The sequence below is a fragment of the Gymnoscopelus braueri genome, assembly GCF_963280865.1.
Source record: "Gymnoscopelus braueri genome assembly, chromosome: 20".
Taxonomy (NCBI): Eukaryota; Metazoa; Chordata; class Actinopteri; order Myctophiformes; family Myctophidae; genus Gymnoscopelus; species Gymnoscopelus braueri.
The window spans coordinates 12,322,281-12,341,564 of record NC_137622.1 but is presented as its reverse complement, the minus strand read 5'-3'; the positions used below and the strand labels follow the sequence as shown (position 1 = coordinate 12,341,564).

Genomic DNA, 19,284 nt, shown 5'->3' with positions numbered 1-19,284 from the left:
CCCCCATCTCAATGTTGTTCCAGGCACGCCCCCCCCCCCCCCCCCCCCCCCCCCCCGAAGCAAAGATTTAATTTTTAACACAATCGCTTCAAAAAATATATATATTCGAAGATTTGCACAATTTCTTTTTTCAAAAATAGCCAAAGTATAAAATAATGGTTGAAGTGGTTACACAGATGCGTTCCCGGTTTGAATGGGTTAATTACACTCAGACTTGTATGGTAAAATGCTATAACAAAGTGCCGATCCCTTAGGTATCTCAGGCTTAAACGATTAAGGACTAGCTTGTCTAATTATGCTGAATTTATGCAGTGCCTACTTTTCTGATCTACTTAGACAATGACTTCACTTCAAGGAATGTGCCATCTGTGTGTCACATTTGCAATGCAAAATATCACGGCTCATCATTCATTCGCAGCCACAGAGGAGAGGAAGTTGTGTTTATAAGCGTAGTTTTATTCACTTGATGATTCTGTCTGTGTAGTAGTACCTCCATTTGGCTGTGATTATCTGCAGTAATTTGTCATGTCAATAAGTGAAGTAACTTTCATATAGAGCACTATTGAGTAAAAATAAAATTACCAATTAACATAATTGATAATTGTCTTGGGCATGTATGAATGGTAGGCTAACTAAAAGCAGTCCACAGATTTCAGCAGCGGTGTGTTTGACTGGGAGTCAGACACCATGTAGCGAAACTGGGAGAAACCAGGAAGTTTGTTGCATGCTGCACCTGGAATGAATGAAGAGAAAAAGCAACATTATATTTACTGCTGTCTAGAGAAAAACATTTTCCCCGACGCATTCTTGCTCTGTGTTGGACATTTAGTTGATCAGTTCAGTTTAGTTTCAAGATATTAACCCATTAAGACCTGAAGCCGATTCTAAAAACAGTTTTCTGAAAAACTTATGTTTCTATGTCAGTGGTTCTCAAACTTTTTCATGTCAAGGGCCCCCAAAATTGTATGTATTTGGCCGCAGACCCCCATCTCAAAATATTTTGTTCCAGGGACCCCCAGAAGCAAAGATTTGAATTAATAATGTTAGTTTAAAAATATATATACGTATATTCAATGATTTGCACACATTTTCACGATTTTTCAAAATAGCAGATCTACAAGCTCATGGCGTGGCACTCTGAGCTTGTATATCTGCTATTTTTGAATAGCCAAAGAAATCTAAAATGACAGATGCTTCCCCAGTCTTAAAGGGTTAACAAAACACTTTTTGGTGCTTCTATCATTTAACCAAGAACTTGAATACATTCCCACAAAACTTATTTGTGGGGGCAAAATCTCACCCATGCGCCTCTAGCTCAAAAATCCACAATTTGATTTCCCTACGTTCAACAAGGCCAATGCTACTTTGGCATGTGTTGTGGCATCTTTGGCTGCAGCTAAACGGTTTGTATTTGTGAATCCAAACACTCACCATAATGGCCTGTTGTATTAGCGCAGATGACGGCCCCAAAGAACTCTGGGTAATGCCTCTTGATTCTGGAAATGGTGGTCTTGCAGGCTGCTGAGGGATCTGCCCCTGCCCTCATCAGCTCTACAGCCAAGAAACTGTTGGCAGGAAAACATGGAGAGTATGAGGGGAGCTAAAAGAGGTCCTTCAAAGCCACCAAATCAGATGAACAGTCATGAACGTGTCGTGCTAACAATAATTATAGAATTAATTAAACAGGAGGGATGAATACAACTTCAATTTCAATAAACTACACTTTTATTTTTATTGATTGACTTTATTTGAGAATTGCAGCAATACATATATTTAAAATAAACAATGATAACTGTAGAGCCAGAAGGCTTATCTAAATGGTGTTAATCTGTGGTGTGGGTTAACACTTTTCCCCCTTCCATTTATTTATTTTTATATATATATATATCTATATATATATATATATATATATAAGATGATATATATATCAGAAGTTAACACTCAAGTTACAATGCGCCACATGACTCCATAAACAGAAGGGTAATGATTTTGGACCTCCCATTTATATCATGCTTTTCTCATTGGTACACTGAAATCTGTGATGTGTTATTTGAATCACCAGAATGCTTGGAGATAACTGGGCAAGGAGATTTAACCACAATAACCCTGTCCCTATTTCATTTTAGGTGAAAATGTTTTCAAGATTTTATAAAAAAATTTAACAACAGATCTACAAGCTCACAACGCGCCGCAATCTTGTAGATCAGCTATTTTCGAATAGCCGAAATATAAAATAGGGCTTAACTGGTTAAGAAGAGTAATGCCCCTTTCAGCCTAAACAACCTATGGTATGTTCTAGGTACCCTTGAGGCTTCTCTCCCAACTGCTCCAGTAGAGCTGCTCATTTGCCATCTGTAGAAGACTGTGGTTGTACTGGGCCATTCCCAGGTGTGAATGTATCTTTACTGTCGGAGCAGAAAGCAGAGAAGTGCTCAGCAAACCTTCACCTGCATTCACAGCAAACCTTCCCTGGATAGAGTAGACTAAAAAAACACTTCTGCGTTGGGTTATTTTCACACCCGAGAAACCAACAACCACATTATTTGAATGTGAAGTATTTTTCGGGATGTACAAATGGCATTTTTGGGGCGACTTACTCATATCTTGTCACCAAATGGTAGTGTTGTGTTTGCAGTGAGAGGCTAATGGCAGAAATAAGCTATTATAAATTCCAAACCACAGGTCACACAGTCACCAAGATTCTCTACAGAATAGTCCTTCCATCACAGAAATATTAAAAATGGCTATCATTTGTTATTTCCTTTTTCCCTTGACTCTTGCGGGTCACTTGAGACCTGTGTCAAAATATCCTTATTTCGAGAATTTCAAAGAAAAGTTTGAAGAGAAAATTGTGTTGTGAAAGGTCCAAAGGTCCTGGAACCAATCGAGGATGTTTCTTCAATGTTTACCTGGGAAGGAAACGCATCATCACATCTCCGTCTCCTGTGGCTGCGGCGCCACCTGCTGTGCTGTCAGCATAGGCCCCGGCGCCAGCGATAGGAGAGTCTCCTACACGCCTGCAGGATTTGAACATGATCAGGGCTTAGAGATAAATACTGTATACCTTTAGTTTGCACTAAACTCTACCCACATATTTTTTATTTTGTTTTTTTTGCAACTCTACCCATATATTATGACAGACTTAACAGAGTGGATGCTTATAAGTTATTAAAATACTGCGTGACTATGAATAATAATACATCATTCTTCATAGCCTATAACAATGGTTCCCAAACTTTTTAGATCGAGACCCAGAAGATAAATTTGGTCTCCCCGAGATCCAAACAAGTGAAAATATCTACAAGTTTGCAATATGGCGCATTGTGAACTTGTAGATCTGCTATTTTCACTACTACTTAATTTTTTTTATATAGAAAGTTATAGATTTTTTTATAGAATTTACTTTTTCTATTTGAAATACAAATACAAAAAAAAAGGGTCCCGACCCACTGTTAGGGAATCACTGTGGTATAAAATAACAATATTGAAAATATGCACTATAAAACGGCATACAAATTGACAAAGCCTTGAAGCAGCATTCATGCTCAATGTTTCACAATATTAGGTAATGTAGTAGTAGTGATATAGTTGGTGGCTCAAACATTTTTTAAGATCATGTACCCTGGAATTTTATGGTTCGCTCCATTGGTTGACGTCCCTGCTGCCACGCCACCATCTGCACCCATTGCAATCATCCCTGGTATGACAAGGTAAAAACAGTTAATTACTGCTTTTTCTTTTCTACCCTTTTTTCTTGCTAGGATCCATAGTACATCTGGTTTTCTATCTTGCAATGACCCTTAGTACTGCTGGTGGTCCAACGTTCAACTTATACTGGCTTTATATCCTACCAGGATCTCTAGTAATGCTGGTATTATATCCTACCATGAACCTTAGTATTGCTGGTTTTCTGTCCTACCAGGTAGTTAACTGCATGCACCTTGTGTTCCAGGTCTAGTCCCTGATTTGACAGCTATAGTGACAAGGATACTAGTTGCATGCAGTTAATATCCAGGCTTGATTTCTATCATGTCCTGATAGGGTCAAAAGGAATCTTTAATACCAGGATTGGTCTGGAAAAGCAACTGAAAAGTAATGAGAGAAGGTTGACTCCCCCCGCCCCCCCCCCCCCCCCCCACCCACAACATAAAACCTACCAATGGTGTCATGGGAGTGTATATCAATGTGTCTTTGTGTTCTGCTCTGTCTCAGGGTGGCCCTGGGTTTGTAAGGTCCACAGTACTTGGACGGATTGGGAAACACGTTCTGTTGGAAGACAGAGAACATACGAAAGCCATCATCTTTCATTTTCAATTCATTTCCACAACTCCTGGAATGACGTTAATGTGGTGGTGCACACATGCACCGCAGAATGTCGCTCCCCCAGACAATTACTCAAATTTGATGAGATGCGACGAAACAAAAGCCATTGTCATCAAGCATTTCAGCTGTTATACAGCACGGCCAGTTAAACGCCACAGCAATAAATTAAAACGGAGCTGGCAGACTCGTATTGTTTGGATTAAACGCACGGTCAATTATGTATGTCAAAAATAAAGACCCGCCATTTAAACTTTGACTACCAAAGCAGCTCGATATCGGAACAGTATAATATAGTCAAAATCACGTTTGCTGGGCTATTGAGCTCAGCACCATGGCTGCTGGTTGAGAGTGGAGTGCTGTGGGTGGGGTGTAATTTGAAATGGTTTTCTGAACTCAAACCGTCTCATTCACTGCCAGAAAGAGGTTCTTTTCTGCTCTTGTATGACCCTTGGTGCCTCGGATACAAGCTAAGAGGTGTGAAGGATTCAGTCATTTGTATTCCACTTATATTGTTCACAAGTAGAATGGAATCCGGGTGAATAGGTTAAATGAATAATTTTCACACGGCACTTACGAAACCCTTTTTTGTAGGTAAAATTCAGATTTTGACACATGGTTAATTTAGTTAAGAAATAAATATATACCGTAGCCCAGCTCCTTAATTATGATTGGCCTAGCCATTTAAAAATGCTCTACAAAATACACACCTGTGACCGTATTACATCAGTATTACTATGCCAAACAAAATGTCAGATTTTGTTATACATTTTTATATATAAAAAAAAAGTTTCTGATTCCATTTAGGCCAGAAATGGGCCATTCAATCAATACCGATTAATTCACATTTATGGCTTGTTTAACAGTATTTGGGAGCTTCTATGCAGTAATGGGGGATAGCAGCCAACTTGTTTGTGCAGGAAGTCAGGGACTACTTTCTTGTACAAATAATTCTTGTAGTGAAATGTTATTTTCAACGGAAATATTTGCACATCCACTTAGCTCAGGTGCAGGTGCGTTGGACAGTATCAAATGACATGAAGAAAAATCCCACACACTGCTCTTGCTAAGCAGCATCACATTTATTCAACACTTGACAATTTGACATGACATTTCGGTCCTTCTGGACCTTCATTAAGAGTGCCTTACAGAAATGATACCATCATGATTATATATAGATTCATCATATAGTTCATCCACCCCTTGTTGAAGTGTTGAATAAATGTGATGCTGCTGAATAAGAGCAGTGTGCAGGATTTTTCTTCATTAATTATGATTAAACAGATTTTATTGGACTGTCTATTTTCATGTTGCTTTATATTTGGTAACAGTTGTAAAAAAGCAATAAGCCACATGAGGCCATGGCTTACAGTGATTTTACATCAGTTAGGTTTTTTTTGTCGTGCTTAACAACTCCCTTTATCTGTTCTAAATTCACTGTAACCACAGCCTTTTGGGGCTTATACACTTTAATATGGGGGCTCAAAGCTGACTTAAAAGTATTTTCCGCCATCTGGCGGAAGCCATTCTTGCACCAGAGGGGTTTGATTATACCACCGATAACAGCCAGTTAGGATCAACAAGTCTGTTTCATGAAGGTGTGCTCATGCATTATTCATGCAGCTGTCTGTTTTATTCAAAGTTTCACAGATGTGAAAGGAAAACCTTTGACAAGTTTGCTGAAGCATGATTATAAAAACACAGGTAAAGTTGGTCAACAAAGACCTCAGCAACATGTTGTTTTCCCCTTTTCTTTTTAATCAACCGGTTTAAAAGTAAAAACGGGGTAATGACTTCATCCTGGCAACTTCAACGGCTGTATTTTAATTTGTTTGCTTGATGCACACCTGTGCCTGATTTTACCCTGGACTGTGACGGATGCTTTCACTTTGAGTGATTATTTGAAGAATAAAGATGTTCCATAAGCAGAGAAGGTTTATATTATAGTGATGGATTTTGGTTGTATAGGGAATTTACCTGTGAATGTGTCTATAGTAGAATAGTTTTTTCTAGAAGCACGCACACACAGCAAACTTGCAATGCTGTGGGTAAATGATGGTTGCATTCAAAACTCCATCCAAAGTTGCTATTTATCCATGTTATGGCAGCATAGAATGTAATTCTAGAAAAGAGTTTGACTTTTTAAAAGAAGCAACAATGTGGCTCTGAAAAGCTTCACATCCAACACCAAAGTTATCTTTGTACTGACTGCTGGAACAGGCCCACTGATTTCCCAGTTTAATACCAGTCTTTTAGAACCTCAGCGCCTGGAGCCAGGGAAACGGGCATGGATAGAAAAACACGCACCTTGCGATAATTGGGTTGGCAGTTCCCCTTCAGCCACTGTGTGAAAATATTCATGGATTTGTTGGTAGTCAGGTCCTCCACAATAAAGCCCATGTTTTCAGCAAACAAAGAAGCTAGAAAGGGGAAAACATCAAGTTGAGCATTCCAGACCGACATTGACCTTGTATTTCAGAAAATACAATCAAAGGAAGGTGTGGACGGATGTTATCAAATTTGTAGATCTATCTATGTATTATGATTTAATACAGTATGTGGTGTGTAAAAAGAAGTGTGTGTGTGTGTACAGTCTAATTTGTTGTTTAATGTTTTTCTTAATTTAATGCATTTCTTAATGCCAGCTCTGACACAATGGGTCAAAGTGCCAGAGAGGGAGGTGTGTGTGTGTGTGTGTGTGTGTGTGTGTGTGTGTGTGTGTGTGTGTGTGTGTGTGTGTGTGTGTGTGTGTGTGTGTGTGTGTGTGTGTGTGTGTGTGTGTGTGTGTGTGTGTGTGTGTGTGTGTGTGTGTGTGTGTGTGTGTGTGTGTGTGTGTGTGTGTGTGTGTGTGTGTGTGTGTGTGTGTGTGTGTGTGTGTGTGTCCAGTTACAGTAGAAGTAGTGGGGGTGTTGCAAGCCCCATAGAAGAGGTGGACAGAGAGAGAGGAAATGTAGAAAAAAGCTGAGAGTCAATGTAGGAGTGACTATATATATATATAATATATGGAAGCTGAAAGAGACAGACGGAAGGAAAGCTGAGAGAGAGACGGTGTAGGAAGGACAGACAGTAGGAAAGCTAAGAGGGAGACTGTAGGAGAGACAGACGGTAGGAAAGCTAAGAGCGAAACACAGGAGAGAAGAATACAGGGCTCTGTTCTATTTCGTAGCAGTGTGCCGGCGCTACAAAAATGGCAATTTCCAGACAGGGGTGCTTGCCAAGAAATAAATCAGAATAATAATACAAAGGATCCCATGTGATGGGATGACAGCAACTCCCAAGAATACAGAGCAACACACCTTTTAAAAGGGTGTGTTCTACTTAAAGTGTTTAGGGTTTAGGAACACTTTTTTCAGTCTTATCCCCATGTATTGCTCCTCACTAACGCTCACTATTAGATGGCACCATTTCTGTCTACTTGCTGTGTGCCTCGGTGGTTGGCTGTGGATAGCTCGAATTTACCTGGTGATTGACATCAGAGACAGAGATTTTAAGCTAATGGAAAATATCTCTTCCTAGAGGGACACTAAAATAGTAGCTACAGTTGCAATAAAAATAAGTTTGATGTTTCTTTATTTTATTTTGTCTTTAAATGCCTTATGTAATGCACCTGCATTTATGTATTAAATGTGCTATATACAGTAAATATACTGTACTTGCCTTGCGAAACTTGAAACAATTAATGTAAAACCTTATCCTCCTAATATGACATCTATCCAAGGACAAAAAAACTGTCTAAATTTCACCATGTCAAACAATGCCATTAATCAGTAGCTGTGTTCTTATCAGGCAGTACTCGTGCCATACCTGACTCTCCCACTAGGAGTGTGTGATGGGTGTGCTCCATCACAGCTCTGGCAACTCCAATGGCATTCTTGATTCTCCTCAGGTCTGCTACGGCGCCGACCTCCATCGTATCTCTGCATACAGAAAATAAAACCCACAGTAACTAGTGGTTCTCAAGCAGTGGGGTCAGGGCCCATTAGGGTGTTGTGAGAATCTGATCGTGGACCTGATGTATATTATGTTACTTAACCTCATGAACCTTAGAGTCCCTTTTCTGGGCAAGTCATAATAAGCGAACATTCGGTGAAAACACCGTTATTTTCAGGAAAGCCATGTCTTTATTTCTTCTCTCTTAGTCTTTACATTGTTTATTGAATTAGATGTATGGGTATTTGTCTTGGAGACATTTGTGCAGAAAGATGTGAAATGTAGCAATATACATATATAGGTGGGGACCCTTGAACCTGGTACACAAGTTCAGAAAACAGGATTTTGAGCTAACAAATCATTGACTAATCTCCCTCCCAGGTCCTTACCCAGACTTTAACCAAGCCAAACCCACAGCATTTTAACCGTATACCAGAACTTAACCATGTACTGTGTAAAAACAAAACTGAGTGAAAAAAAACAATTTACCCATGGGGATTAATGAAGGTAATCTTCTAAATTACTAAGCAGTCATGCTGCACGCAGTCAGTGTACTGGAATGACTTGAAATTAAGTTTAGAATAATCACTGAGAATTCTCTTCCTAAAGGGATATAATCAACCAGCCTGTGGGCCTAATTTATTTATATCTCTTAGGCTTAATGTTAATTAAAACTAAGTCTCTTGTAATGTAACTTCATTTGACAGTAACAGCATTTGTAATCCACTATTATCCCACAAATAATCATCTACTGTATGTATCCTCCATCGTGTCGGACACAAATGTAATGGATACAACCACCTGTCGTGTTGTTTGCATCCACTAGAGGATGCTTGTGTTCACATGTAAAACAACTAAACATATGACTGCATAATATTTCTACTGTGTTGTTTAGCGTGAAAGAACGTGAAAATATGTACAGAAACTTTTAAAGTAACGTTTGAAATAATTTCTACAACGCAAGTGTACCGTATGTCTGATGATACCCGTTTGAAAGTTCACGCGGTGATGGACTCATGCTAAAACAAAATGCTAAAACAAATGGACTGCATTTATATATCGCCTTTCTCCGAAGCACTTTACATGTGTATTTCACATTCACTCATTCACACACATTATTCACACATGGACGGCAGAGGAAACCATGCATCCATTTAGTTTTTTTTATAATGGACTGAATCGATTATTTTGATTAAATGTTGCACCCCTACTGTTCCTGCATTGTAGACCACATGGTGCTACCGAAAAACACAAAACCAACATCCTCCCCTGGCTTCCTGATCAGTGCTAGGGCTGTCGAAGTGAACACGATATTGCCATAACACAACATTATTCTTATATTAAAATAGGCGAATGTTTGCCTAGAATAGGGACGATGGGATTCTTGGGGTTAACTGTGGTGTACTTCAAGGCCCTCTATTGTTCTCAATATACATGAATTCCCTCAGCCAGATCATCCAGAGCCATGGTGTGTCCCCGATCACTGTTATGTAGGTGATACAGAGCTACTGTATCTTCCTTTCCAGTCTATAACTACAGCAGTTTAGAAAGAAAACGTTTCTTAAAAACATAATCTGTAGTAATAATCTTTGGTCAAACATATTCCAGCAGCCTGCTTCACATTAAGCTTGGTTCACTGACCAAAAATATTAATCAGGTGGACAGAAATCTTGGTGTCATTTTTTAATCGGATCTCTATTTTAAGGGTTGGGGTTTTAAAGGAAATGTTCTAAAATTTGACCATTCTTGTCTCTGACTTATTTGCACAAAGTTATTTATGCTTTATTTGTCCCTACCTTGACTACTGTAATGCTCTTTATGCTGCTATCAGTCAGAGCTCCCTTCACCTGGTGCAGAATGCTGCTGCCAAATTTTTAACGGGCACCAAGAAATATGAACACATGACTCCAGTGCAAGCCAAATTACAATGGCTGCCAGTTTTATGCCATATTGATATTGATTTAAAAATGTCACTGATCACATTTAAAACTTTAAATGGCCTCACTTCAAATTACAAAAAGGATTTACTGAGTCCCTATATGCCTGGGTGTTCTCTGAGATCTGTAATGTGGATGCCAGCTCTGCTTGGTTATGTGACCAAATGTGACCAGGCTTTGCTTCCAAGAGACTGTGGAACACTATACCTATTCATATCAGACAGGCTGCATCATTAGTAGGGGTTTAACAGCTAATTGCAGTAATTGGTTTATCAAAAATAATATATTTTAATAAAATAATGCCCCCTCTTTAAAAAAAAAGAAAAGAAAAATCACTTTTAACCTGGCATCCATATATTGTCATTATTATAGGCAGATTGGGCACATTTTCAGAAATTCAGAAATCTTCAAAAGATAGTGAAAATAAAAGAGCTACAACCTTGTAGATAAGCTATGTTGGCTAGTTTTAGTTGATGGGACCTTCCTTATCAATCTATATTTAATGTCTTTCCTTACACCATGTGTGTACTGCTGACACTGATTTATCTGGCCAATTAGCATGACTGAATGTTCAGAGTACATTTAACATCTTGTCAATTAAGTTCATTGATTTTGTTCTATATCTTTTTTATAATTATATTACTTAGTTCAGCTCCATGTCATTAGTGTGTGGATGTGCATATTCTACGTCTAAATGTTATATATCATCGCTATCGGCCGGAAACCTTTTCTAATGTAAAAAAAAAGAGATTCTAATGGATCCAATGTAGTTATTGTTTAGTCACAAGCTCTTTGTTAATACTTTCCATCGGTTTATATGTATAAACCCCACAGACAGACTTAACAACTTTCAACCTGGAATCCCTATTTTGGACATGATATTATACACAGGCCAAAATTTTCAAAAAATTAACTACAATTGCTGATATACAATCTCACAATGCAATAAAACAGCCTTTAATTTACAAAAAGAAAAAGATGAAACCTGGCGATACAGTACAATGTTTCTGGCCAACAGTGAGGACATTTAACATCCCACCATGTTGTTGTGGCTGATGCTCACCCATTCATGATCATGGCGTCCAGAGTGCTCTCTCCTGATTCGTCAGGACTTCCTCCGTAGCCCACGCTGCCGTCACATTGCTCTGCTTCGCAGCGAGCACAGCCTTTCTCCACCGCATCCAGCACTGAACCGCCCGACTGGAGGGTACTCCAAGCTACACAATAGTAGTGGAAGAAGTGCTCAGATTTGTTTTACTTAAGTAAAAGTGGCAAAACCTCAATCTAGAAATACTCTGTTAAGTTAAGTCCCATATTCAAAATTTTACTTGAGTAAAAGGCCCAAAAGTATTGGCAGCAAAATATACTTTGTCTATTACTACAGAGAGGAGATCAAATCACTGGAACGCTGGTGCCGGGAGAACAACCTCTCTCTTAACGTCGACAAGACCAAAGAACTGATCGTGGACTTCAGGAGGCCGCGGAGAGACCATGCGCCCATCCTCATCGACGGTGCTGCAGTGGAAAGGGTCAGCGAGTTCAAGTTCCTCGGAGTACACATCGAGGAGGACCTCAAATGGGAGACGCACTCCACACACGTGAGGAAAAAGGCTCAGCAGCGACTGTACTGGCTCCGCCGCCTGAAGAAGCTCGGAGTAGGACATCGCATCCTCAGGCTGTACTACAACAGTTCTGTTGAAGGCATCCTAACAGGCTGTGTCACGGCCTGGTACGGGAACTGCACTGCCCGAGAAAAGATCAGCCTACAACGAGTAGTGCGATCGGCAGAGCGGATAATGGGACTCGAGCTCCCAGCGCTCCAGGAACTGTACAAAAAGCGGTGCGTGGTCAAAGCCAAGCGCATCATCAAGGACAAGCACCACCCAAGTCACAGACTGTTCAACCCCCTACAACGACCGCGACCGGGCAAGGGGCTCTACCGCAGTATCAAGAGTTCCACCACCAGGTTCTGGTGTAGTTTCAATCCGGCTGCTGTCAGAATGCTGAATGGGGCATAAGCCTGAATGAGGCATAGGCCTTGTTCAGCAGCCTGACAACAGGCGGCGCAGACTTTTCTGGCTCTTCCTGAACACACCTGTGGATTATACCAGGGACAATGACTTGGACTTTAGCCCCCCCTCGGACACACCTGTGGACTACACCAGGTACAAATGACTTTTTGTTGCACTCCCTCATGGAGCTACCTGCGGATTAGACTAGGGTCAGTCCACTCTAGGTGGACACGCACTGACCTTTTGCACCTTAATCCCTTGTATAACGCACTGACTTTTTTTTTTTTTTTTTTATTGTGCTCCTTTTCCTCTAAGCACCTTAACGTCCATTGTCTATCATGCACAGTATAAGTATAACATGCACAGTATACAATACATTGCTGCTATGCTCAGGCACCTTAGTTTATTTTTTTTAGTTTTTTATTATCTCAGGTTTTTGTAAATATGTAGATAACTTGTCTGGCCTTCTGTTGCTCTCTTGTTTTGATCTCCTTCCCACTTGCCCCCCACCCTCTTCTTCTCCCCCCCCCCCCTCTTCTTTCTATGGAAACTAACGTTGCGATGGGAACGATGTACAAAAAAGAATTTCACCCACTTTTTTACCTTGTAAACCTGTGATGTGACAATAAAACTGATTCTGATTATGACATGCCCATAATTAGGTGGACTTGTGAAGAAAGTAAATGTGAAGAGACACAGGTGGTTGGTGACTTATTTCCTTTTACCCTGTAAAATATTTTTTTTATAAAAAAAAGTATTTTATATATTCCAACACCCTATAACACTACAAAGAGTCCCTTTACACACTATGGCTAGTTTCAAATAATGTTTCAGTCATCAAACCATCATCAGATTGTATGGTGCCTGAACTGGTGGTGGTATTTAATACAGGCTTTTCACATAATGGAACCCTGTTGGTCTAAGATTAAACATATGGTGCCTGTTGTTGGTCAGATAACAGATGATGACCATGTGGAGAGCTGCACTCTTTAACTGATGATATCCAACATCTTAGCAGACACTTACCTAAATGCAGTGGTGTAAAGTAACTAAGTACATGTACTCAAGTACTGTACATACAGTAAGTACAATTTGGAGGTATTTTTACTTAACTAAAGTATTTCCAGTTTTCAATCGTTTTACTTCTACTCCACTACATCTCAAGAGGCAAATATTGTACTTTTTACTCCACTATTATTTTAAAACTTTACTTTGTAAAACATACATTAACCACTTCAGACCTATGTCTACAAGCTCACATTGTGAGCTTGTAGATCTGGGGGGCTAGGATTTTATACATATTCGGAAACTTGTGAAATGGGACATTGTGCATAATGAGTACTTTTTTTTTATGCCAATACTTTTGTTCTACTCAAGTAAATGTTGAATACTGGTACTTTTATTTGTAACAGAGTATTTCTACATTGTGGTATTGGTACTTTTACTTAAGTACAAAATGTGAGTACGTCTTCCACCACTGCCTAAATGAAAAACTATCCACCATGCTGCATATTTATGTTCAGAATTTAAAAAATCCAACATGTTCAGATGAAGTGATCTATCAAAATCCATCAGCCTAATAATCACTTTGTTAGCCATCATTATAGTTGCTTTAACTATAATGCCATTCATTATACGTCTGTCAAGACCGTCATGGATGAACTTCAATCTAGTATTTGTTGCACTTTATCCATTATGTATCAGAGTGCAATACACCTCCCAACCGATAGGGTCGCGTAGTTGAAAATGGACACCAATCGGATTGAAATGCTTTTTATTGAACAATACGGAAGCTACGGGTACTTCTGAGGGCCCGTACAGAATTTTAACATCCGTGGCCATGGGGTAAGTACTTTATATTTGAAATCTGAAAGTTTATGTAGCTGTACGGGCCGTACATAGAGAAAGTGCAAACACCAGGTTGAAGTTCATCCATGACTGTCATGTGTCAGGGCTACCAATCTACTAGCTCACAACGCGTCGCATTGTATGTAGATCAGTTATTTAATGCACGGACATAAATACCTGCCGCTGTTGCGTTTTTGAAGGGCCATGTATTGATAACAAGAGGTAATAACGCGTGTCCAGATGAAAAGAGTAAAGTAAAACATAGTGATGTCAACATTTTTGCTCTAAGCCACATTCCAGGTTTTTCGTCTTCGTTCCGTTTTCATGCAATCACTGCCAGCACATCTTCTGCAATCGACCAATTGTGCAGCAAAATAGGCTAATATAACAAATACTTGGCTGCAAAGAAACAAACTATTAGTAAGTAACACTGACGACGATAACTTCTGACTTCCTTATTTTGTCACGTGTGAGTGGGTGGTACTGTTTATTAAAGGGACAGTACGTGAAATACCAACTGCAACGATGCACACAATCTGGTAGCTATTTTTGTGGCATAGTTATAGATGGTGCTTTGACTGCTTTCATTATTTGGATAAACAAATTAAACGTGATTAAGCTGCCTATAACTGATAACTGATTATCTTTTGTCTGGTACTTAAGACAAAAAGTTGTTGCACCAGGCTTTAATTAATATTCACTTTCTGAATCATCAGTGAATCATGATTATACACAATTAGTTGAATTGTCACAGTAAGAACAGTTTTAGGGGGGAACTGAATACTCTATTCCAGAAGGAATTCAACTCTCAGGCAAAACTAAGATGTCATAACTTCTAACTAAACATTCCATACATTTAGATCCTGTGCAGATGACACCATTGCAATGAAGATAGCCTTTGTATTATGCGCTGCCAGTATGCTGTCCATTGGAGACAAATGACCGTGAATTGTAAATGTATAGATGGGTTTCCTGTTTGTAAACATGAGAGGATGATGCTCGCGCAGTGGAGGGTTGAGCAGTAGAGGGCGCTATTACCCGCAGCAGCTCTAGTCAAATGTACATCCATAAAAGAAATGGTCTTCACCGGGTTTAATGAAAGTAGATTAAATGATGCAGTTTGTAATATCTTCTTTACTCAATAAAAATGATTTGTCGGAAGTTGGATCTGTTTGTATATAATAGCAGCATTATGCCTATTATGCCTAAAATAGCAGCATTATGCCTATCTAAATCCCGAAAATAACAACAGAGTGAATGGCGCTTCCGGTTCGTTCTACCACCCGCATGCGCAGATTGCGCACTCTGCTCTGTGATGACGTCGCGCGGAAACCCATCTATAGGAGCCCAGGAAAGACATGTGGGCTATGCAACAGCAGTACAGCACTTATTCTAGTTTTATCTTCATCACCATGTACTACCAGAACTGGTAGTACATGGTGATGATGATGATTACAATATAAACTAGAAGTGCTCCTCGGAGCACAGGTCTCCGCCAGGTCAGGTAGGTTAGTTTGGGCCAGCAATTTTCGGAATTCGCCATCAGGCTGGAATGTGAAAAATCCGACGGATCCGTCTTGATCACTTGACTAAAGAGATAATATGTACCGATTTCCGAAAGCGGTCTCCTGGTGGGGCTATAACAGGCCAATGTGAAAAATTTGGGGCAGAGGTTCTGAATTTACAGTACCATTACTATAGTGGGGCGCAGCACTGAAGGTGCAAATGCGTGCCCGTGAGAGAGCAGGCAACGCGCCGTTAACACCTAGAACAATAGCCCAGACAGAGAAAAATGACTTTTTTTTCCAGTCGCGGCTGGGGGGCCGGGCTAGTGGGGCTCGAGTTGAGCCCCCACGGCAGCGCACATATAGGCGTGCCTGCACTTATCATGTCACTCAGGATTGAAGATGTAGTATGTAACTTTGCCCTGTGTTTGCATAACTAAACAATATTTACATTTTTACCCATCATTACCCTCTTCACCAGCAGTTGTCTACCACTGGAGTAGTGTGGTGGTGTTTACCTGCAGAAACACACTGGCCTCTGCTGTATTGTGTTTGTTTGTTTTGGTAGACGGGATGTTTTTGGGCAACCAAAACAAACTACTCCTCTGTAATAAAACACAGGAAACTATTTAACAATGTATTTTACAAACACACACATGTGATGATGTCAGTGAGAATGAGCTGTTTTTTCATGAGCTTGGTTAGGGTAGGTTGATAATCTGTGTGGTGGAATCCGAAAAGAATTCTTAGTTTGGCCACGTTATTGCAATGACTTTGTTTGGGTCAACTGGGATGACCCTCTCATAGCAGGAGAAGATCTGAGAGCCTTCCTTCCCCACACCTGTTCTGTTCCTGAACTAGGCCTGGGTCTTGATATTGTAGTAGGATGTCAAGGTTACAGCTCTGACTGTATTAAACCCTGAGTCACCACTGACACAGAGGATTGTACAAGAAATACATTTACTTCTCCGAAAAGATGATTCTACCTCATTTCCACTCTAAATGTTTCTTTTCTTTACAGACATTGTAGTGTCCCTATTTTTGTCAAATAATCTAAATGTTTCAAAAATGATAACTTTTCAATTATATATTTTTTATTTAAAAAATAGCTAATATAGATCTACACGTATAAGTTCACAACATGTCAACTGTTATTTTCAACGTTTGTCACAACAAAGTATTTAGAGCTTACTGTCTGTGGTCAACTTCTACAGTACTTGCTAATACTTGTCAAGATGAGATTATTGCCTCCAAACAGGAAAGTGAGATGGTGGAGTAATGGTGATGGGCTGCACATAATGGCGTCCAGGAGCGGTTTGTTTTAGGTGTTTACTGCCTTGCTCAATGGAACCTCAGCAGTAACTAGGAGGTGAACTGTCACCCCTCTTGCCCCCAGTTCACACTCCATACTGTCATCTGTGCTGGACTTAAATTGGTGTCCCTCCATTTCCCTAAACTAAATCCATATGAACTGCGCTACTGCCGCCCTCACATACATACAATCTCTCGCTTCACGGCACCTCAACTTCCTATTTTTCCTTGGCTCCTCTAATGTCTCTGCCTGATAGAATGTATTATATATTTTAGCAGAAGGGCGGCAAAACAAGCTCTAGTCAAAAATGTGGAATTCCCTTCCAGGCATACCATATGGCAGCGCATTGACACCGTATAACACATGCTGGTTTTTGGATGTTCCTTTCTCTGTCTCCTGGAATGATGTAGTCCAGGGGAGGAGGCAGAATTTGCCCAAGAACAGAAAACAGTTGATAGAATGGGATTGTCTCATTTCATAGCCAATATGAACAAAGAGCAGTCCCGGCAGGAGAAGAAACAACAATATAACCTTGAGAAGAACATGTCGACCGCTTTTACATTATTCATATGGAAAATACAATTTTCACTTATATTTTATTCATTGGTTTTTACCTTAAACAACGGCGAGTCGTTCTTTTGACACAGCATCTGATGGAGAGTGAACAGACGAGAGACTGACTGTGTGTCATTACTTTTACCTGTGTTATTGAGTGAAATCGCCCTCGCATGATAACTTCATCAATCCCCAGGGCTGTTTGTGGCAGTAAAGTCATTTCAGAAAGTCCTTCATAGCTGTTTGAAAATGTAAAGACAATGTCACCGTTGGTCTGAGCAAAGCCAAATTTATACTTTGTCCTATGACAGTGTCGCACGGCAAAAATAGGCATTTATTTTTATTTTTATTAAATTTAGAGTAGCCAATTATCTTTACCCCTTTTTCTCCCCAATGTAGTAGTTATGGCAATTAATTCCTCCCTACACACACTTCTGTCACTGCTGTCGTATCCTACTGACTCACCTGCCAGTGAGGAGCCCCCACCAGGAGGACGTAGAGCCTTCGTCCTACTCCTCCCGCCCAACACTCCCCGCTGACAGGTGCCGCCCCAGCCCGTAGGAGTACGTGCAATGACCGATATCACTCTCCCCGCACAGCTTCCCTCCCCCGAACACGAGCCAATTGTCTTCGTGTAGACGCTCGGCAAAGCTAGATGCACCGCGATGGATTCAAACCCACAACCTCTGTGGTGATGGGCAGTGACTTTACCACTGCGCCACCCGAGCACCCTAAAAAAAAAGGCAATCTACAAGCTCACACACCACAAGCCGCAGATTGAACACATTGTTAGCTTGTAGATCTGCTTTTTTGGGGGGGCGTGCGACACCGTCGTACGAGAGAGCATAAATAACAAGGTTTGATAGCATCATAAGCCCATCGTGTGGACATGTGGGAATTCAGGCGGCTACCTTCTTTGTGGCATTATTGTGTGATGGGTGGTATGTTTACTGACTGCCATAGATGGCTGCTGACCAGATAGTTGTTGCTGCAATAGGGGCTGTACAAATAACTGGCTGCAGAGGATCAATGTTCAATGTCTGTAGTCTGAGGAGCTTCACTAAATGAATAAAGTGGATTAACATGGATGTGTGAAGCTGCAGGATGCCTTTGCAGACACGTATGTGTGCGCATCTAGAATTAAATCCCCATAAATTTCAGGATGCAGTTAAAGGGATTGTTGGCAACATTAAGCCTAAATTTGAAAAATATCTATATATATATATTTTGCATTTTTTTCCCTCTATCAGCCACTATATAATGATGCTGGGGTGTTTTCCTGCACTGAAACACAGTCCTCTTTCTGAAATCCGTATTTCCCTACTGTTTATGTTTGTCTCGGGCCGTAAATTAACGCACTCATGTGTGCGTCCGTGTCCGTGTGAACTTTTTACTTTCGGTTTTAAAACTCAAACTTCGTTTTTGAGGCACATAATTTACTTTTCAGATAGCGTTTGGATAGAATTTAGTTGTTTAACTTCATATATGTGGTCAATTTGTCATGAAAGAGCCTATTTAAAAATAAAAATTCAGAGAACCGGCAGGGGCGGGCAGTTCCGCGAATTGTATCCGAATAAAGTAACCTATATTCGGCATGGCCCGTTTAGAAGTCCCCTTAACTCTATGGAAGTCCTCCCTGTGTCACCCCCTGGTGGTCGGGGAAATGAACTGCTGGAGTTTTTTTCTTTGTTTATCTCTGAATCGCCTACAATCCCTTTAAATGTGAGATGTTGTCAAAATGGATTTGTCCAAAATAATGTCCTGAGTAGAGTTTAAAAGTAGAGAGTAGAGAGTTTAAAAGAATAGAAAAAAAAAGTTAAAACCGAAATACCATACCATACCCGTTCTCAAGATTACTTGGTTTT

The 19,284-nt window shown here is 40.2% G+C and overlaps 1 protein-coding gene across 1 annotated transcript; it reads right to left on the bottom strand.

Moving 5' to 3' along the window:
- Positions 1-118: 118 nt before the first annotated feature.
- Positions 119-14,505, bottom strand: aga (aspartylglucosaminidase). The gene is made up of 9 exons (XM_080415758.1): positions 14,225-14,505; positions 11,251-11,404; positions 8,125-8,237; positions 6,628-6,740; positions 4,158-4,266; positions 3,622-3,697; positions 2,910-3,017; positions 1,432-1,565; positions 119-733 (listed from the first exon to the last, which is right to left on the bottom strand). The coding sequence occupies exons 1-9, from the start codon at positions 14,340-14,342 to the stop codon at positions 633-635; spliced, it is 1,026 nt and encodes a 341-aa protein (XP_080271884.1). The 5' UTR covers positions 14,343-14,505; the 3' UTR covers positions 119-632.
- Between the last annotated feature and the right edge of the window lie 4,779 nt (positions 14,506-19,284).